Genomic DNA, 22,863 nt, shown 5'->3' with positions numbered 1-22,863 from the left:
TATCAGAACTAATAAGAATTGAAAAAAAAATGATGGTTTTGATTCTAAAATCCTTACGAACTGAACAAGAACCGACCCATTGCCACCCCAAGCTGTGATGTTGGATTGCCAATGTGGTAATCCATGTGGGGTCCAACAACCCTTAGCAAGACTTGAAATCTTATTAAATTAATAAAGAAAGTACTTTTCTCTGGTAGCCCATGATGATAACCTTTTGAAACTCGAATTAAAAAAAGAGTTGCAATAATCTGACAACCCACGTGGCACATTCAATCGATTCTCTTGACGTGATAAGTTCGGAAATCGTAGATTTATATGTCTCGAGATACACAATCCTCTCGGGATTCACATATTTATGAGGAAGTGTAATTTTGTATCCCAAAGCATACAAATTTAGAGTACCTCAAACTTGTCACATCAGGAGAGTCGATTAAGTGTGTCACATGGGGATAGTTAGATTATCACGATTCTTAAAAAAAAATGTAAATTTTTTTTATTTTATTTGATCAAAGGTGTTAAAAGCAGACGACCACCCAAATTTTACAATTAAAATTCACTTGTGATAACTGAAGAATCACTTTTTCAATATATTTTTCCCAAGATTCTTAGAATTTTGTACTCTACATCTGGTAGGATCTGATCATGGTTTCAGATAATGATTTTGAAAGCCACAAGTGATGCGGTCAGGAAACTTTTCTTATTAACTTAGTAAGGAAAGTGTTTTTCTTTCTTAACAAAACTTGGAGGTGAGACTTGAGAGACCCACGATGATGACTCAGGCGATTATGACTCGCTTGGAATAATCGATGACTGGGACGAGTCATCTCCATCTCTTATGAGGTTTAAAACAAACTCTGATTTCCTTTCAAGTACCAAGTTCAATCCTTGGCCTTGGTTCGATAAATCGAAGAGAAAACACTGCAATTTGGATCTACTCGTTTGGATTTTCAGATAATTTTCGTCGGTTTTTGGGGATTTCAAAGATCAGCTTAGCAGAGTAAAGATTTGGTTTTTTTGATTCTGCAGTTTTAGATAAGCTTTGTATCGCAAGTATTTCTCAGCAAAAGGTTAGAGCTTTTCTTCAAGTAGCAATCTGTGTGTGTGTGATTTCTTGATGGTTGATTACTATATGGTAGTGTTGTAGGAGATGAAAAAAATGAGTTTTTTAATGGTGGATACTAGAAAGTTGAGTGCAGGTTTAGAGATTGATTACTTCAAAATTGTTAACCTTTATGTGAAAATCTCGAGTGCTTTTGAATCATTAATGGTACTAACAACAGCAAGAACCCACAAATCTAAAGAGATAGGTTTCAAGATTGGTCTTCAAGATTACTTATTTAGATTCTAGAAAGATGGGTGTTTGAATCTGTAAATGAAATCAGGTGATTTTTAATGGCAAAACAACAGTAAGAAGGTCGACCCCCCAAATCTCAATAGGTTTGGGTTTGAAAACCATGGGTCTAGGGAGTACAAGTTTCATTAACTCAGCTTTAGTAGAATTAGCTTAAAAGTTGATTCAGTATAGTAAGATTTTTGAGCATTTTGTTAGTTTGGTTTGAAAGGTTGTTCAACACTCTTCAGTTTCTCACATGTAGTATAATGTCCACTTTTGTTCTCCTATGGACTGTAATCATATCGGCCGAAGCACATTGATTGCAAGTTTGGACTATTATATCTGTATGTATTTCTTTATTATTTATTTAGATATGGCTTGAATCATTGTTAAAGCACTGTTCTTAATAATCTGTTACTACTTTTTTTGCTTCCTTAATAGTATCATAATCTACACAGTCCTGGATGTCTCTTATGTTAATCTTAGGACGCATTTCTCTATTCATTGTTGATTTGCGGTGTTTGACGAGCAAAAGAACAATGGGTTTTTGAGCATAAAAAACATTTTTTTAATATTACAATGGGTTGCGTAATTGCATTGTTTGGCTGTTAATTGAAACTAGAACTCTTTGGTATTTGCAGTGTGCTACAAATTGTTAGGAGTAATAAGTTATTATTAGTAGGGGTAGTATTGTCTTTTCTTTCTTTTGTTATTTTGGTTACGATATAGAATACATTCTGTGGCTAGGGTTGGAGTCAATTCGACTCCTCCCATGTTTCTCCAATATCTTCTTCTATTCTCCTTCTCAAACTCTTAATCTACATGGTATCAGAGCACACCCTAACAGTTTGAATCTTTCTTTTTTATTTTTTTTTTCTTAATTTTTTTTTGTTTGTTTCTCGATTGATTCATAAGAAAATCAGATTCTTCTTGATTTAATTAAAGGTTAACAAAGTTCGAATTTAATCCTCTATGTGGAGGTACGATTGTGGTTGCGTGTAGATCCTTATGTGAGCGGATCTAAGAAGTTTTTTTTAACGATTGGTACTGTTTTTGGGTAAATTTTGTGGTTCTCCAATGTGGTGAAAGGTATTCGTAGTAGTGTTTGAGTTCTTTTTAGTCCTAAAATCAGTTCCTTAATCTTTTTTGGCTTGTGCGATTTAATCAAGAGATTTTTCTACAATTTTTTGGGTGGTGTGATTTCACTAGGAGAGAGTTCTCTATAGTTTTTTGGAGGTTTTCCGCATATCTTGGTTATAAGGAGTTCGTGACGGGGAGATTTTTTCGCCAATGGAAAATCAATCATGAAAATATCTGAAAACCCTTGAATCCCGCGAAAAAAAAAATTGTGAGGGAAGCGTCGAAAAATTGTAGAGCAATTTTATCATATTCTCGTGGTTGATTTATGGAGCAGAAAACGAATATGGGGATTTCTCAAGATCTTGTAGGGCTTCAATGACTTCCATTAGATTTAATGGAAGCATTACATTCAGTGGTCTAAAGCAACAATAGAGGTGCTTTTGAAGGCAAAGGGAAAACGCAGTCACTTACTGATATATAAGCCTATTTCCAAAGATCCGAATGTGATTGATATGTGGGAGCAAGAAGATGCTCAGATTGTGACATGGCTGTGGAAACTGTGGAACAGTTTGAAATCATAGATCAGTGCAAATTTTATGTTCCTTGACACTGCAATGGATCTATGGGAATGAGAGAAACACATGTATTTTGGATCAAATAACATCACTCGGATTTTTCTCTGCAGCAAGATTAGAAGACCATAGAGCAAGTTCTTGCATCTATGATGCGAATGTGTGAAGAATTTTATCAGTACCAACCTATTACTATTGATATCCGCATGATGTAGAAACATAGGGAAGATATGGATGTCATTCGATTCCTCTCTTCTCTCCTACTAGAGTACGAGGCAGTTAGATCTTAGATCTTGGGTAGTCAAGATCTTCCATCTCTTACAAATGTTTTCTCGACTTAAGAGAGTCACATTATCAAATAGTAGCAATGTTAGTGGTGATCGATCAGCTTTAATGGTTCTTGAAGATCGTGGAAGTCGTGGTCGTGGTGGTAAAAGTGGTAAGGGTGCTAGAGATTTAGGTGGAGGCTGCGGTGGAGGCCGTAGAACCTGTAAGTGTACTTATTGTGGCCTTGATGAACATACAATAGACTATTGTTGGGATTTATATGGCAAACCCGCTGCTCATCAGGTTTCATCATCAGTTGAAGATTCAAATCATACATCTATTTCGACTACTTCTAACCAATTTTTAGAGGAGTCCATTATTCTTTTCAGGGAATAGTATGAAAAACTCATTGCTAGATCTATTCAACCTTCTTCCTCCACTGTTACTTTAGCCCAAATAGGTACGGCATCCACTCGTTTACTGTCCACATCTAGTCTTTGGATCATTGACTCTGGTGTACCAGACCATATGACAGGTAACTCTAGTTTGTTGTCTTCTTTTCGTTTCTCTATCTGTCAAAATGTTAAATTGGCAGATGGTTCAAATTCTAAAGCTGTTGGGTTGGGTACATCTCAACCCCATCCTGAGCTTTCTTTGTTTTATGTGTTTATGTCCCTAAATTTCCTTTTAGGGTATGTTTGATTGCACATGGAAAATAGGGTGGAAAATCAATTTCCATGGAAAATGACATTTTTCAAGTGTTTGATTGCACATGGAAATGGAAATTCATTTTCCACCCCATTCAAAAAGTCCACTAAATCATGGATTTCACTTTCCCACACATATGGGTGGGAAAATGAAATCCACCATATTTTCCATCATCAATCCTTCCCTACCACCACCACCACCACCATTACACTAACCTCGCCGTCGTCACCATCGTTGTTGGCTCCGTCTCCAACCACCTTCTCTCTCTCTCTTCTTCTCCATCTCTCACCTCCTCCGCCACCACTACCACCACGTTCTCCCCCCATCTTCCTCACTTACCTCCGTCGTCGCCGTCGTTTTGCCGCCGCCACCATCGTCGTCGTCGTCGCCACCGTCGCCACATCCTCCCCCTCCCTCTTCCTCGTCATCTTCTTCTTCCTCTCCCTCTCCTCTCATCTTCTTCCTCCTTCTCCTCTTCCTCGTCATCCTATCGTTCATGAGAGGACGAAACATATTGAAGTTGATTATCACTTTGTTCGTGATAAACTCCTGAATGTGAAATTGCTACTTTTTATGTGAAGTATGAAGATCAACTTACTGATTTGTTTACTAAGTCATTGGGTTGTAGTAGGGTTAATTATATTTGTGACAAGCTGGGCTTATATGATATATATTCTCCAACTTGAGGGGGAGTGTTAGGAGTAATAAGTTATTATTAGTAGGGTTAGTATTGTCTTTTCTTTCTTTTGTTATTTTGATTAAGATATATAATACATTGTTCGGCTAGGGTTGAAGTCAATTCGACTTTTCCCACATTTTTCCAATATATTCTTCTATTCTCCTTCTCAAATTCTTAATCTACACAAATAAATAATATTTTTTTTTTACATGCCAGCAATTTTCCCAAATTAATTTTTTTCTCTAATAGTCCATACTGATACTAAGGCTTGCAAAATGTGTTGCAAGATGCTGATCTTGATTATAGAGGCAAAGGCATAGTCACTAAAATGATTACTTCCACTTATTTTAGGATTAAAATATTATGCATTTCAGGATTTGGGTTGTTTATCACATGAGAATTGACTGGCGCCACTATTAGACAAAATGGAATATAGATTAAACCCGTTACAGGATTCAATGTTATGCAAACAACATATAGAATAAACTCGTGACAAGATTGATGTCAACAAACAACATCAATTCTCTAGAACTTGGAAACATGTTTCCTAAGAAATGCCATCTTAGTTAGAAGCAAGTTTCCTGATAACTATAGTTTCTAAATTTGTTGATAATAAATTTTCCATATGTAAATGACAGGTATCATTTTTTTCCCAATGTATAATGAGATAACGGGAAAGAAATTAACTATAGTTTAGGACAATATATATTTTATATTTTATAGTGCTCTGAAATATCCATAGTATTAAATATTTTTCCATATGTTATGCACATACTAATATGCAAATATGTTAATTATGGGGTGAGACTCACTAAATGGTAAGTAGTATTTAGAGGTGTCAATGGATGCCCAATTAGCCTACGCCTGACAAAAATCAAATTGTTTATCTCAGGTTTAAATTTACCTGTGTTAGTACTTCCACTAGGAATCAAATCATTTGAATACAACATATTTAAGCTCTAAGTAGTCTTTTATCTAAACCGATCTGATAGGCTTCGGAAATGACTTAATGCATAATGCCAAGGATGTTTAATCGGTTTGAACCAATTTGGAAGGGTTTGGTTTGTCTGAATCATATTGGATGGGCCGAGTCAAACAAACTCTGTGGGTACCGATCCAAACCCTCCCCCCGAAAAAAAAAAAAAAAAAAAAAAAAAAAAGGAAAAAAAGGTATGCGTATACCTTTTTTTAAGGTTACAGTTACCCCTCTTCTAGGTCTTTCTTAATTTCTACTTAGTCTCCTATCAAAAGAATATTTGTAAAGGTTGAGTTGAACAATGAAGCTCATCTTCCAAGTTGAGATTTTAGTATTTATATTTCATTTCTTTGGTCTAGTGTTGCTTTTGACTAACAAATAATTTTTAGTAAGGATCCAAAGAAAAACCTGTATAAAGCATAGCTCTTGTCACAATTCTCATCCCTTCTTGAATCCAATAAACTGTGCAACTTTTTTCCCTTTTGTTAAACCATTACAACAATGGAAAAAAAAAGAATAAGTAAAGAAAGAGGCCAATTTCAAGCTTGTTTTAACTGAAGTGCATGGTATAATATTTATTTATTTGTCGTTATTTTTAAACATTATTTTTCTTTCTTCTAAATGTTCAGTATTGATGTGTTCTCCATGTCATTTAATTTTTTTCCCTTGTTTTGCATTTTTTTTTTCGTTGCAAAAGTCACAGCTCTTCGCCAAATGTTCAGATTCTCATTAATCCTAAACTCCCATTTCATATCTTCAATAACAAATGAAGTTTTTTTTTTTTTTTCAATTATTAATTTGTGCAATTTAACTGAAAATGTTAATTTTTGTGCAATTTTTGATATTTTTTTTGGTTTATTTGTTTAGTTATTTATTTGTTGAAGGAATAGGAGAAAACCCAATCGATAAAACCCAAAAATGGTAATGAGATGGGGAAGAGGGATTGCCCATCTCTCCAAACGTGGATTACAGAGCCACAAAGCTGAAAAAGAATTTTGTTTCTCCTACCGAAACTATTCCAAGGTTGCTGGAGCCGCTGCTGCATCTACACTGGATTCTCCTGTTACGGGGTTCTCAGGCAAATCAGAGGTATGACTGGAAGACCATCTATTTGAGTTTCAAGAATATATCAACCCACATTTGAGATTTTGGTCTTTTAGTATATATGAACTGGGTTTATTACTTGATGTTCGGTTATCTATTGGCTGGAGTTAGCATTGTTTATATAGGTTGTAATGATACCTGTATTGTTATTTAATTTGAAAGAGATCATAATGTTTCTTACATTGGGTACAAAATGATGATCAAACCATGTTCTATCTTACACCCTATTATTATTATCATTATTTTTTGTTTTTTTGCTTCATCTAAGTAGTGCATAATGGATGGTCACATGTATTGCATGTTGGACGCCACTTGGAACCAAATTGTGTCCTTCAATACCCTTCTCATTGCTTTCGTTCCATCATTACTCCGCCAAAATGCTGGTGACACAGCTACAAATGGGGTTTCTAACTAGACTTAGGTTTGGAGGTCAATAGGTGAGACCCTGTTAGGTGTTCCTAGCATTGGTGCGTGCATCTCTCATGCATCTTGATGAAACCTAAGCGGAAAATGAAGGCATAAAACCTACCCATTGACTACGAACTAGGGGTACACATGGTTCGGATTGGTTTGGATTTTGGCAAAATTGGAACCGAACCAAACATGATCGGTTCTACAAATTTGGAACCGAACCAATCCAATTACCCTATAGAACCGAACCAATCCAAACCAACCTTGGTTCGGATTGGTTCGGATCGGTTCTCGGTTCTCATACTTTCAAAATAGAAAAATTAGTATTTTTCTATCAAAAGAGGAACCCTTTGGATCAGATCATAAATAATGCCTATTTTTAAAATGAAAATGATTTTATGATTAAATTCTGACTGAAATCAGTAAAAATTGAAAATTAGAGGAAGCTCAATGAGACTAAAAAAAATTACAATTTTAAAATTGGTATTTTGGATGGATTAGTGAGGAAACTAATCCATAAATGGTAGATTAACATATCCAAACCTAGGTTCGTATAGTATATTTCATCTAACAAATATGGCATAAAGATTCTCGTAAAAAAATAAGGAATCAAACTCTTTGAAATTTTTTTTTTCATAAATGGGTTGATTCATTTGAGAGTTGAGAGAGAGATTTGTGTACATTTTTTATGAGTTTTTATTAGAATCAAACTCTTTGAAATTTTTTTTCCATAAATGAGTTGATTCATTTGAGAGTTGAGAGAGATTTGTGTACATTTTTTATGAGTTTTTGTTAGAAAAAAATAGAGGAGATAAAGTTGAAGACTTTGATGAGTTACCTCTATATAACATGTATATATATATATTTCGGATTAGTTCGGTTCTCGGATTGGTTCGGTTCTATTATACCTCAAATCCGGAACCGAACCAAATCAATCGGATTTTTTAATATACAATCCGTACCCAAACAAAACCATGCTCAATCAGAACCAATCCAATCCAAAAGGCTTCGGATTGGTTCGATTCTCGGATTTACCCAATCCAATGTGCACCCCTACTACGAACTACCTACCAAGAGAAACAACAACCATCATCCTTGATTGACCACACAAATGGAATATTGATAGATGCATTTTTTTTTGTTTTTTGGGTATTGCAAGATCATTATTTTGGCTTGTTATGGTACCTAGATGAATTTTTTAATTAAGTTTATGTATATTTATTTAAATTTCGCCCCATGGTTTGCCTGTATTAAAGATAAAATACATCTAGTGTCATATCATCTATATTATGGTTACCAGATGCACGCTCTTTACCTTGCTTCAAACACTAAGCTAACTGTCATTATTTGGTGATGATCAACTTTCTTATGCTTTGGTAGGTCAATCTAAATAAAATGTTTTGGGCTAAGCCTCGTTCATTGGCATTGGCTCTAGACTCACCTCTGAGGATAGAAGAGCCAAAATATGAGGGTATCCGACGTATTATCCTCAAGCTAATGCTGTTTTATAGTAAACAGAGTAAGTCCATTCGAGGAGCAAATGTGGTGTATCGGCGTGTCCAATCACAAGTTGATAAACCTGCCATTTACAATGGTAATGCAGTTTTTATCCCTTTATTTATACACCAGTGTATATGTTTGTATATGAGTATTAGTACGAGAAATGGGGATTTGGCCTTTTGTTTCCCAAAATATTGGCCTTACGATCATGGGAATTCCATCTAAGTCTTGATACCGTGATTTATTTTTTTAGCTTGTCTAAGCTAAGTATCACTTTTCTGTGTTTATATCAAGCCAAATACAGGGAAAACTGCTAAAGTTTTTATAGTGAGACTTGTTATAACATGCTACTCACACTTTTATTGACGAGAGATACAAATTTTTTTTAGGAGCAGTGTTTTAAAATCCGGACTGGACCGTCCGGTCGGAATGTATCGGATCATACTAGACCCACAATCATTCACATGTCGAGCCGATTGTAAAAATCCATTTCTGAGAAAAACTGGACGACTCATCAAGTTGTATTGGTTAAACCGGTGAGTAGTGACCCGGTTGGTTCAATGAAGAGGTAGGTCTGAATGAAACCTAATAAAATTTAAAGCATAAAATTTAATGGGTTAGAAGAATGTATTTTTTAAATATTTTGTATTTTGTTACACAATAGTTAGTATTACTCGTTTCTTATTAATATCCATATTTATGCTTATTTAATTAAATTTTTTCCATTTTTATTAATATATTTCACTTTTGGGTTGGGCTGGTTTGACCTGTTGACCGAACTGGGTTGGACTGGCCTGGTCAGTCAATCGGGTCAATGAGTGGTCCAGATTTTAAAACATTGCTTACGAGTTAATAAAATAACTAATACTAAATATAAAATGAGAAAATGTACTGTAGAAGCATCAATGCACAAGTTTCATGTGTGTGGGATGGGGTGTGGATTAGGAAACTATGACACCCAAGATATAACATGCTCATGGGGCATGTTATGCAAATAGATTATCTCACCTTAGAGATTACCCTCACAAAAAATAAGCTCTCTTTGAAAGTTCTAATGACATTGTATCTGGAGTTAAGTAAACGTAAAAATGGACTGCAAGATTTTTTCAATTTGCAATCTTCATTTGATAAGGTTATAAATGTCAAAATGACTTGATTTTGGGTGAGGATGATCTTCTTGATGCAGACATTACCCTCTCTGAAAATCTCCATTTGGGCCTTATTAACATGTGTTGTAATATCCTGACCCTCATACATATAAGATCATGGTTTTCTTTGGTCTTAGAATGTTTTGAATGTAATGTCTCAGTTGGACCAAGGTTGGAAGAAAAACGTGGAATGTATCGAGTTTGTCTCAGATGTTATGGGTTGTCTTGGTTGAGGCTGTTCTCTCTTGACCAAGACAATGCCTTGAGATGAGATTTTAAACCTTGTTTTAGATGTAGTGTACATTACTTATTAAAACTTTCACACTTTTGGTAACCTCCAACTCCTCATATCTTGTATGTAGATTATATATTTTGAGCCACCTACCAGGAAAATTACAAGTAGTGTGAATAAAGTCTGAATGGCATAATCATTTTTTAATAAACTGAGGGGCAGTTTTGAAAGAACCCCAATTCTTAGTAAAGGCACCCCACACCATATACCGTTTTTTGTGTGTGTCTTATATAGGTTAAAAGTTTCGGAATGAGCTGATTTTTGGTGAGGATGATTTCTATGGTGAGGAGTGTTGTGTTATCCGCCTCCACTATCGAGTGTCACATGCTCAGGTATTGTGCCCTAGTTCGACCTGTAACCCTCTTATATTCATAGTTGCGCCTTTCCTTTCAGATCGGTCTTTTGGGGTAAATGGTTATCAACATAGTATCAGAGCGTTAGGTTCGTATAGGTCATAGTCTCGAAGGGATTTTTCACCCTTATGGGTGAGGGGGGGGGGGGGTGTTGAGTATTGTGTTATTTGTCTCTGCTATCGGGTGTCACGTGCTCATGTATAGAGCCCCAATTCGACCCGTGACCTTCTTATATTCATAGTTGCGCCTTTCCCATCAGATCGGTCTTTTGGGGTAAGTGGTTGTCAACAAGGAGATCATCCTCACAAAAAATCAGTCCATTCCGAAACTTCTAACCCCATCCAAATAAGTTGAAGAATCGTAACTCGTCCAATTTTTGCAAACCACTTTTGACGGGGTTAGAAATTTCAGAATGGGCTTATTTTTAGTGAGGATGATCTCCACATTCTGAAACTTTTAACCCATATAAGACAAAAACTTTGGCTATGGTGTGGGCGCCCTAACTAAGAACTGGGGTGCCTACCCTATCATAAACTAAATGCAGCTAAATGTAATCATTCTTTAATCCCTGGTTAATTAGTTCCATATGCCATGGTTGGGGTTAATGTTGAATGGCCAACACATCCCGTGATTAGCTACTTTAAGAGCCAACAACATGCATTTTTGCAATTGAAGATATTGTCTTTTCCTTGTTGGTAATGGAAGTTTATCACGCAACCTTAATGACTGAGTTACATCATTGCATACATAACCAGTTATATGTAATGCGCCTGCTATGTTATCTTGAGATTTCATGTAAGATCGGTTGATATTAGATAATATACGATCCCCAATAAAACTTCGTATTTTGTATGAGAACATCATCTATGCAATTCAGTAGTGACCACTTGACCCTTGTTATGCAATGGTTTACATGATAAGGACTTGTTCTGGCCTTTTCATGACGAATTTAGTAGATTACATTTTGATGAGATATTATATAACTTGCATTTTCCTTTTTTTTTTTAAATGGTTTAACTTTGTACTTTTTCTCATATATGCAGTATTTAACTTGGAGAAAACCTTTAAGACGACATTTTCATTGCTTGTAATTCATATGTGGCTTTGCTTACGCCGCCTGAAAGAGGAGGGAGAAGAAGGTGTTGAATTCGGGCAATATGTGTATGAGATTTACAATCATGATTTGGAGCTGAGAGTATCTAAGGCTGGGGTTAGTGATCATTTCCTTATTGTTGACTAAATTGATTTGGAATTTAGTATGGTTTAGCCAATTGTCACTTGGCTTAGCTTTATAATGTTTACAGCTACAAAATTGTTAGCATCCCTCTTGTTTATAGAAATGTTAAATTTGCATTTTGAATATTGTGTCGGTTGAGTTTGTGAGTCATAATACCATGAAGCTGAGTTCAAACCAACCTTCACCAGCTTCCCAATAAAAAAAGTAGTCTTGCCTCATAGAATGGTCAGGTATGGGAGGTCTCTCATACCAAAATCAATGAAACTGCCATATCCATTACATGTTGATGTTTCAATGTCAATTGTGGCTACTGGCTTGGATAAACTAATGAGGCCTCCATGTGGAAAAGTGTGAGGCAGGAAGAAGTTGAGCGTGTGGAGAAAACGGGGAAGGGAAACCTTTAAAACACAAATAAATCATTTTGGGTAATGATTCAGAGATTTGTGGGTAGGGGGGAGATTTTGGAGGTCCTTGACGAGCCTGCAGGGATGTTTAGGTGTTACATCGGAAAGCAATTCAGTTAGAGTCTCTTATACCTCTACATTTGACGTGGTATCTCTGGTGTGGCGTCAAAATTTTTAAGGGTATTCACTTTAGGGTATTGGGAAGTGATGGAGTATTATTCTGTAGGGCTTGTGGTGTGGCTACTCTCATTTGATAGTAGTCTCATATCTTGTATTTTTTGTTAGATAAGAAGGGTTGGCTTGTAGGGGATTGTTTAGATGGGGGGGGGGGGGGGGGGTGTGGAATGGGGAAATCCTTGGAATCTGGGCCTCAAAAGAAAAAGTTGAATGATTGGGAACTGGTGTTTGTTTCTAGTCTTCTGGCTCAGGGTAGTGAGTTTCAAGTTCATATATCAGCCAAGAATAAGAGAGAATAGCGATTGGGTATTAAGGGTATCCTCTCAGCCCTATCCTCCTTCTATTTGGTGATCTGTTTGTTATCTATTGGACTAGTTAGAGGACTTATGCCTCTTTGCTGTTGGTTAATTTGATCTTTGCTTCTTTGAGCAATATGCCAGGGTATTAAAAAAGAAAGCAATGGCCAAGTTTTTGAAGGGAAATGAGAGAGGAGGGGGGTGGGGAGGGGAGGGGGAGTTAATGGGTTGATCCCCACGTGTTTCGTGTGCACATTGAAAATATGGTTTGAAGATTAAAGCTTTGTACTATTGGTTGTCCTCAATTGTAAAGGATTTAATCTTTTGTTGAGGTATTTTGTGTTTAGATGGGAATCTATGGCTTTTATTCCAGCCAGTTTTTCTTTTGTATGGCCCACGGACACATTCTCGTCTGTTTATTAAAAACTTCATACTACTGGTGGTCCTCAATTGTACAGCATATGGACACATTCTTGTCTGTTTTAGTTGTATTATTGTTGGGATTCATCAATTTTCAGTATTTCTATTTTACCTATTAAAAAATGTATATAGTATAGGAAGACGCTATAAAGTTTATAACTCATATAACAATATATTATTAGGCCATATCTGAGCAAATGAAGATATTATTGAAAAAGTTTGTCGATATATGTTTGACATGTGGATATGACCTGATATTGGGCTCAACATTCTTGGAGCTTACATCCATACTTTTGAGGTGCTTAAGAAGTTTTCTTTTGTTTTTGTTTTTATATTTTTTGCTTTTGTTTTTGATGATGAGCATTAAAGTTTATTGAAGAGCAAACAAAACTAGAATTTTAGAAACATAAAGCCAAGGGGATCGAGAAGACCTTCCTAGGAAATCCAACAAGATATGAAAGTTCAAGAAGTCAATCCCCACTGCTGATAATGAGATCCCTAAATACCAAATCCTTAAAAACAACCTGTACACTTTGGAAATGTGAATCACTTTAAGCAGCATATATTTATGCTTTGAACAATATTCTGGAAATTTTATTCTTTTCCCCTTGAACACTTCTCTGTTTTTTTTTTCTTTATAAGTTCCCCAACAAACGAAAAAAGAGCACTCTCCGAGGCAGCCGGAGAATGTGGATGTATGCCGGCTAAGATACACCTCAACAATGAAACTGGAGTGTCCATGAAACAATTCCACAAATAACCTTTGGAAGAGAATAATGAGGCAATAAATGATTCACAAGTTCTCTGCTAGCTTTGCAAATGGGATAAAAATCTATAATTATCTGCTTACAATATTAATGATCGACCATCAAGATCTTATCCTCGAAAGTACTCCACACATATGGTTTATCTTGGAATGAATCCTAGAACTTCAAATAAAGAAAGCAGAACAAGTTGAATTTGTTGAATCCTGGTAGCACAAATTTGCTACCTAGCATGGTGTTCTGGATTCTTGCTCTTGCTTCTTGTCATAAGATAATTCAATTTCTAGTTTTTAATGACTCTCTCTGCTGAATTCCCAACTCCCCACATAGAGCCGCTTATGGTATCTATGGGATGAGCATGAGGAGATGTTCAAGGCAACACAGAAAGATCATACCATGAAGAGTTCATCTCAACTCCAAAACTACAGTCTAATATTGTCATTTGAGGAAGAGACGAGGTAACCGTAGATACTCATGAGGAGGTAAGAAACATAGGTGATCTCCCAATCGTTTAAATTTTTCTTAAAAGTCAAACAAGATTCCAAGATAGGTCTTCTTTAGCCTAGATCACAAAACGTTGCACCATTTTTTTCTTTTCTTTTTGTAGCAAAGAGAATATAATCTTGGGAATGGCTCCTTAATGGGGGACTTACAACACCTTGTTTCTCCCTAGGAGCGTACTTCATCTACTCTACCACCTTGAATCCAAAGCCTTTAGAGCACTTGCATTGCGGGCTCTGGATATCTTCCCACACACTATACCATCCAAAATTTTGATTGTACTACTTTCCTAAGCAAAATTCTTCCACCTATATTTGGTTGTAATGAGCACTCTCCGTAGATTCGACGACTCCAAATCTCCAAAACCATTTCATAATAGTTGAGTTCATTATGTTGGGGTATTAACTCCTAGACCACCTCGATTTTTTGGGTACACCAATAGTTTACCAATCGCCCAGATGATATTTAAATGTGTCATCTTGGACATACTGTAAGAGGTTTTTGTAAACTTCTCGCAATGCAAATGATGATAAAGGTCAATGTGGCGAACAAGAGGCTAGAAAAAAAAATACTTTTAATGAACATCAGTTTTGTCACGCCCCGAAATCCCAACATGAATCCCTATGATTCATCAGTTAGAATCTCGAGGTGTGAGGTAATCAATCACACAACCTGATAGAACATTCACAAATAATAATACTTATGGAAAGAAAATATACGTAGCGGAATAAACATTTAACTAACATCTATACGAGAGTCTAGAGTAAGCGGAAAAAATCATCAAACACTGATATAAGTCAAGATCCTCAATCTCATAATTCATCAGGTTACAAAAATTTTTAAACTAACATATTTCTTATCTACAAGCAAAAATCACTAGGATACCCTACTAATCCTCAAAGACACGGTGGTGGTAAGACATCAATTTGTTCTTCCTCGATGACCTCCTCAAAAGACTCCTCAAAGAACGGCTCTTCAATAGCTGAATAATCTGAAAGGGGAAGGATAGGGTGAGTAACAGGGGAATGTTACTCAGTAGGATGAACGCCGTTCTAACAACGAGTCATACATGCACGAGTAATCAATTGAACAGTTAAATAATGTAAGTTTTTCATAATGTAACATACGATAAATGTCTAAACATACTCAATAAACAATTAAATAATTTCAACGTATCATTTCTATCATTTAAAGTAACTTATGCATCTTTCAAATAAAAACATCTATCAAACATCACAAAATAAGGAAAAGATACATAATAAGAACACGGTGGTGTAATTGATAAGAGAACAGAGGAACATGCCGATCTAACCGCCTCGGCTATGGCAATACGATATTCCAAACTTAACCTCCGATGTGGAATCCCATCGTTATAATATGATTTTGTGGCCGGTCTAGCATACCACGGTTGGATGACCATTTATCCGGCTCAGATTGGCCGTTGACCAAGAACCCAATATTGAGTTCAACTAACGGTGAGGTCGACCGTTTGATGACTACAGACTAAAAGTGATCACTAACTAGTCCAGGCCTTCTTTTATTGATCTTATTTTGTTTCTACCATAAGTTAACCCTATCAATTCATGCATTGTCCCTTGTAATGACGCCTTTGATCCTTTCAATAGTGCAAGCAATAAGGTTGTTAACAGTTGCCACATATCCAAGATGGGGTTTTGCTGTTGGAGTGAATCAACGAAAATCTTAAGGCAGGAGGGCTACATAGTCTGAGTCACCCCCATTTAGAACCACATTCATTGCAACAATATCAACATGAGCATAAACTACGAACGAGCATGTTGCATCGGTACTACTCTCTTTTAATATTAGCATGTTGTTCTGGTTGGAATTTGGGGTATTTACTTGCAGTAGAGATATACAGTTACCGGGATCTTGGCCATTGAACAACACCATCGTTTAGAAAAGATACCCCACTCATCACGAGAATTCTCATTCCGGAGGAAATCAAAGACTCTTTTTGGTGGAACAAGAAGTTAGAAGGAAATAGTTGTACTTAGTACAATATCAGGAGGTCAGGCTGGGTCATTTCTGCCACCGTCATGATCGAATGGAAGAGATAATGGTATCTCATAAGCGGATTGAGATGTTTTGGCTACGTTCTAAGAATGCGTTGAAGACTCAACTAGCTGAACTCGAGTATTTGAGGAGTGATGAGTCTTCCATTTTGAGAGCTAAGATTGATGATCAACGAGAGAGACTTGCTCAGGGTCCTTGTTTTGATACATTTGCGTCTTATCTGGTGAATCCTGATGCTTCAAATGCTGAGGTGGTGAGATGGGACAAGCTGCCTAAATAGACCCCTCGCGTCGAAGCCTATCAAGAGGCAATGCATGTGAACCCCGCCTAGCTCTACACTATACAGAGACCGCCTTTACATACAACGTTTCCCAGGAAATAAGTAGGAGAAAGTCCCGGATCTCATAAGCTGTAATATGCTCTAAGGTATCCCATACTACCGAAGAACATATGACATCTAGCGCTATCCTAGATTGACACGCCGCTTCCGGATACATAGCAACACGTCACTCTTTATGGGTTTTCTACAAACCTTTACTGGTAAGCAAAATAATTTATTTTGTATATAATATATCATTTCTTTTAATCGAAAATACAAACAAAGTATGGTAGTGCCCTCCAGTGACAGTTATCTGTCATTTTCATCCATCAACCATCTGATTCCTCTATCTTTCTATCACGTTTTACGTGGCATGGCCACTACGTAGAATTGGAGTCATTGTCCCATCAATCAGTCAAGAACATACGTTCTCTCTATCCATCCATTAATTAAATCGATCAATCTATCATCTAATTTCCTACATATCTAGCAAAGTAATTTCACCTTTAAAGAAATTCGAAATCCATAGAACATCAACAAATTCCATTCGATGGTTTTGGTTGAGTCGAAAGACTCGGAAACGAAGATAAAACCATAAGACATAAAAGCTGGAAATCTGTGAAAATTTAACTAAGTGTTGAAAAAATGATTTTTCAAAGTCGAAATTGAAAACAAATTATTTATTTATTAAAGAACTTAAAGTAATACTTAATTGTTTTTAATGAAATAAAGGTAGGAAATGGGTATACATACCATATGGAAGCAACACAAAAAAAATTAGAACCAAACTCAACATTCGGATACTTTTCCGAATTGCTGATTTTTCGTCGAAACTCGACCAAAATCGATCCAAATATTATACTAACTATAAAATGCTTATATTACATCAAATTAACTAAAACCAATCATAAATAAGTATGTAAACATGATTCAAATCGTTCAAATATGTATAAACTTAATGAATAGATTGATTTATCGACAATAACATGGATTTTCTATGAAATTATCGTATAACTAGATGGTAGAAGGGAAGGCAACCTACCTCAAGCTATTTTCAACGGTTGAACGGAGTTTAAAATCGCCTCCGGTCAATCTCCAAATTTTTCTTCCGGCGAAAATCGGATTTCTTTACGTCCACACGTAACCCTTGGCGAGAGGAACAACTTTCCTTCTTATGCCTAAGTTCGGATCGTTCTCGTTTGACGTAGATCTGAGTTTCAAATATTGAAGGAAAATGGTTGAGATTTGTTTGGAGAAGAGAATAAGAAAAAATCTGATTTTTCTAATAGAATTTAGATATTTATATAACTTAAGTTGGGACATACTTGTCATTTTGGGAATTGTTTTTCCCGAATGCCGAATTGGACAAACTTATACTCTATTTTGGGTGATTTTTCGACACGAATCTAATGGTATGATCGGTTTCCTCAAATTACGTCTCTAAGGTGTCGTTTACCTGTTGGAAAAATATCTAATGTGAAACTCGAGGATTTGATAACTTTTAAATCAATGCACGGATCTAAAATTCTTTCCTCGAGATACATTTTAGGATTTTCAGGTCATTACAAGTTTGACCCCCTTTTGATAGATACCTTGATTTCAATGATGTCAGCCTCCACCCAGATCTCACTCTGGTAAAGAAATTCATCACTAGAGATGTTTGGCTAAGTTTAATGCAGCACAACCATGGGCCTAGGCTTAGTATTGGTCCAACAATCCTTCTGCAGTAGTTTGGGTTCAAACAGATCTGATCTGCACAGGGAAAATCAAGTTGAAAGGACAACTAAGTTGTGATTATATTTAATCTAATTCAGGGGATTTAGACTTTCAGGTAGAACTTCAAGAGAAGCCTTAAAGTAAGGATTGATTATGAAAGGTTTCAATCTATTTATAGAAATTAAGTAAGCAAGAGAGGAAGAACAATACTTAATTTTGACCCTGAAATCAGACAGTGACTAAGTTCAAATTCAGTGAACCTGGGATAAATGAACTCTAGAGAATTTTCAAGGCACATCCACCAATGCAGGATATTTGACCTGTAATCATAATAGGCTTTGTATTATAACGTTGTTTCCTGGGTCTTCTGAAACTTTTTAATTAGTTATCTTCAAGTAGACTGTTTTCTAATTTGTAGAAAATGCAAAGTAATAACAATCAATAACACATCTTATCTAATTTATGGTGCATGTTTTCTTTTCAACATTAAATCACAGGTTAATTTACTGTTGAGTAGATGGATGAGGGATTTGGAGAAGATATTCTATGGGAACATTGTTGCATATGATACTGCCATGCTTCCTGAAGCTAAACAGGATGAGCTTCCCAATGCTATTTGGAGGTAAGAAGCTCTCTGAGTGATGGGTCATCATAATTTTTACATAAATCTCTGAGGTAATGTTGAATTGAACTCCATATGCTTATTGGTATATCTAGGGAAGACTTTGAACTGATTTTATTTGAAGTTAGTAGTCTAGATAAATATGAGCTTTTTTTTTGTTCTACCAAATACTAATAAAAAAGAATTCCCTAAGACTCATCTATTTCTCTTTTGTATGTCATTATGTAAGGTCCTCAACCAATCTGCTCTTTGTATGTCTTGTCAACCTTGGTTCGTACCTCATCATTCAGGTTTCTCCCTTGTTAAAGGTTTTTTGAAACAACTTAAAGGGAAGTTTTATATTTTACTTATAGCTCTTTAATTTCAACCTTTTTCACCTTGAATGCTTCTCAAGAGCGAATGATCCCATTGCAGAATCTAATTTCTATTTTGTGGGCCTACTGATGTAGGGTAGAACACATAGACCTAGAGTTTATGTTAAAAATTTGGTTCTAGAGTGAAATCCCAAGAATTAAGGTAATGAAGAATCTCTATGTCGAGCAAAACAGACTAGAAACTTCAATCTAGGTTTGAGATTGATGGAAATCAGTCACAAACACTAAAATTAATAATCAATATCGGGCTTTTATGCTCAAAAAAACAAAGAAAGAGAAGAAAAGTCTCTTCTTTTATTAATCAATCTTCAAAAAAACTTCACTGAATTTGTTTATTGGAGTTCCTTATATAGATAACTCCTTCATAACAACTTCGAAACCTTTTGAACACTAAAAAGTAACTTCCTAATCTATCTATAACATATTACTAACTTTCTAATCATATTATAACTCAATTTGGACATCTAAAAGGACTTCTAATTATCACCTAAAGAATAAAAACGAATTTTAAATATAAAACAAATTAGAAACTAACTATGAAAAAAACTTTCTAAGATTGAAATAGAAACTAACTAGGATTACTTAAGCAACTAAAAAATTAGAAACTCAATAAAAGAAAGAGTCATAAGAGAAGTTGGACTAGGTCTTGTGGACCAGTCAAAGCTTGGGTCGAGTTGACATGGTCAAACCGAGTTGGCTCGGTCAAATAGATTTGACTTAGTCAATGTTGCTGATTTCTTTATTCAACGCTTCTTAACTCAGTCATAGGCATTGAGATAAGTGTTAGCAAGCCTATCTACATCACCTACCTTGTTATCTTGTACACACAAATAAATCCTTGCGTGGACACTTTTTTGAGAAAATGTTGAATATGACAAAAGGGAGCCTCTCTTGGAGGTTTGTCTATAAAGTAACATTAATGAGTTGGAAGGAGTAGTGGGTGTACTGGGTTGTTTTCAAGAAATGGAGTTAAGAGAGGATACGAGGGATTATTGGTTTTGGAGAGGTACTAGTTCGGGGTTATTCTCGGCCCGATCCTTCTATGATTCCTTCGTGCACCCAAATTGTGCTTGCCTTCCCAGTGAAAGCAATCTGGAGTCAAAGAGTTCCGACAAAGGTGGTTTTTTTTATATTTGGTGCGCTTCTTTGAAGAGAATTTTTACTGTGGATCAAATCTTGTGTAGAGGTTTCAATGGCCTGCATATGTGCTTGTTGTGCTTGAAAGCTGAGGAAATGACGGATCATTTGCTTATTCATTGTTATTTCGTGCAGCAAGTCTGGGGGTCCTTTCTTTGTTTGTTTGAGGTGGTGGGCTGTTTCCCTAGATCTGTGCAGTTACTTTTTGAGTCTTGGGATGAGTGGGGTTCCAAAAAGAGTACTTTGGAGCCTAGCTCCCTTTGCGATTTGCTGGTGTCTCTCGAAGGAGCGGAACAACCGTTTCTTTGAAGGGAGAGAGAAGAACGTGATGTCGGTGTTTGTTTCGACCCTTGCCTTTTTTTTTTTTTGTGGTGTAAGGTGTACAACGAATTTAGGTTTCCTTCAACGATTTTGTTGGCAGATGGGATTGGGTTTGTAGCATTGTAATGCATTAGTCTCTTTGTCCTGTTTTGTTTTGTTTTCAATTGGTTATAGAAGAATTTGAGAAGAATAATGTCAATTCTCTTTGTGAGAGTTTGGCTGAAATTTATATTAATTAAAAGAGTCAAAAGACAGAAAAGCCCTTACAAGTAAGAAATAAATAAAAGACTAAAAATAGCAACTAACTAGATTATTTCTAATAGTTATATCGACCACTTATTCAATAAAGCTATTCATTTATCAAAAAAAAAAAAAAAACTATCAAATTTACACATAAGTTTCATTTATAAAATAATTCATTTGGAAGCAATGTTTGTATAATTATTATACTTTCTAAATTCAGAAAGTGACTAAAACCTCAGGTAGGTCTCTCTAAGTGAAGTTTGCAGTGTCTTGACTTTGGAAATGATATCTACATTTCATTACAATGTCAATGCTTATGCGTGCTGTTTCAGGAATGTATTCTCTGATGATGGTTCGTCAATACCAAATGATGCTGCATCACGTACAGTCCAGGTATGATCTTGTTTTGCACTTCTATATGTTGGTTATAATGAAAGCCGTACGGTACATGTGGAATTTGTTTTGAAAAAAACTTTGGTGTCTAAGTCACCAAAGTTCCATGACCACACGTTCATTTGGTACCCAAAAATGTGATCAGATGCCTTGTGGATATAGGTCACACAATTTGAAGAGATAAAATAAAAATTAAATTAAAAAAGAAGATAAATTTTCATTGTTGGATTGGAATTTTAAATTTGGGAGTTCAGTAGACATACACTTTCAAAGCCTTTGATCAGACATTTTTTTTTAATTTTTAAAAAAATATCTAATCTAGGCCATGAACACGAGAGGGATGAGGTGTTATTTGGGCCAACATGGTAGTCCATGTGGGCTCAAAAAGTTTTAGTAAGGGCAGGTGTGTGACTATGTTGGTCATAATACATAACCTAACTCATTCCTTTTTATTGTTCCCATACATGCTAAAGTAAAAGAGGAAATCTAAGTAGCCGTACAGTTGTAAGGGGGATTGGAACTACCATCGAATGGTTAGGAATCTCCACCGGTGGTTCTCATCACCCTGAGTGCATGCCACGTGTTGCAAATAATTACAATTTACCTGAAATGTACGCTGGATTCCATCAGTTTGTTGTCCAATGGTTAGGATCTTTCAGTTGGATTTTTCTGATATAAACCTAGAGCGGTCACTTTATATGTTTTTACAAAGGCAAGGCTCTATTGTTCTTTCATGCATTTAAGCCTAATTTAGCCACATTTTCTTGTATGTTTTCAGGCCTTGGCAAGGTATGCTCGCAGGGAATCTAGTTGCTTATCGTTAACAGGTAATAATGTCTTGGCTATCCAATTGATTTCAAATACTTCCTCATACACCGACATTGTTTCTTGACAAAACTGTGGAATTGTCTTTGAATGTGTAGACAAGGAAGCTATTTTTTCCGGCAACTTCAAGTTCACGTCATTAGAGTACCCATTACCTGATCCAACGAGGTGAAAATACAGTCGTATATGGGGATTTCATATCGGAGCACTTTTAGAAAACTGTAAAGTTCAAAGTTTCACTGCTAGAAAATATGTTTTCTACAAAAGGTGATTTAGTGAATAAATAGCTTTGCATTATTCTCACTACGATTCATCCAACTTGGATGTAAATTCTGTCATTATTATTGGATTAATCCCTGTTTTCCGAGGATAGAATCTTTTTTGTATTTATGTTATTTTTTTATAAATATCCTATGGTTCTCTATCAAGGGCTTTTTGAAAAATTCTTCAAATATTTATAAACAGTAGATTATTTATTTTATTTACTAAGGAAGTATTCTTAAGGAAAATTATTTTAACTCTTATACAGCTCCTTAATTGGTTTAGTGTACAAGTCATAACTCATAACGCTACTTCCATACATTTGACCTTCATGAACATGGCTAATTGTGAATGCTTTGCTCTTTTTTTTTTTTGCTTGGTGGGGGTTAGTGGTTG

At 35.7% G+C, this 22,863-nt stretch overlaps 1 protein-coding gene across 2 annotated transcripts; it reads left to right on the top strand.

Moving 5' to 3' along the window:
* Positions 1-820: 820 nt before the first annotated feature.
* LOC147391284 (uncharacterized) lies at positions 821-22,630 on the top strand. Of its 2 annotated transcripts, none has more exons than XM_086458021.1 (8): positions 821-1,067; positions 6,500-6,704; positions 8,511-8,724; positions 11,467-11,633; positions 18,789-18,913; positions 21,321-21,381; positions 22,160-22,208; positions 22,305-22,630. In XM_086458021.1, the coding sequence occupies exons 2-8, from the start codon at positions 6,534-6,536 to the stop codon at positions 22,376-22,378; spliced, it is 861 nt and encodes a 286-aa protein (XP_086314147.1). In that variant the 5' UTR covers positions 821-1,067; positions 6,500-6,533; the 3' UTR covers positions 22,379-22,630. The 2 variants fall into 2 exon arrangements, with proteins under 2 accessions (XP_086314147.1, XP_086314146.1); XM_086458020.1 differs by having other exon boundaries at positions 6,483-6,704.
* The last annotated feature ends 233 nt before the right edge of the window (positions 22,631-22,863 follow it).

This window comes from Akebia trifoliata, chromosome 11 (assembly GCF_017979445.1).
Source record: "Akebia trifoliata isolate Shusen 1 chromosome 11, ASM1797944v1, whole genome shotgun sequence".
Taxonomy (NCBI): Eukaryota; Viridiplantae; Streptophyta; class Magnoliopsida; order Ranunculales; family Lardizabalaceae; genus Akebia; species Akebia trifoliata.
This window is presented reverse-complemented; position numbering and strand designations above follow the sequence as displayed.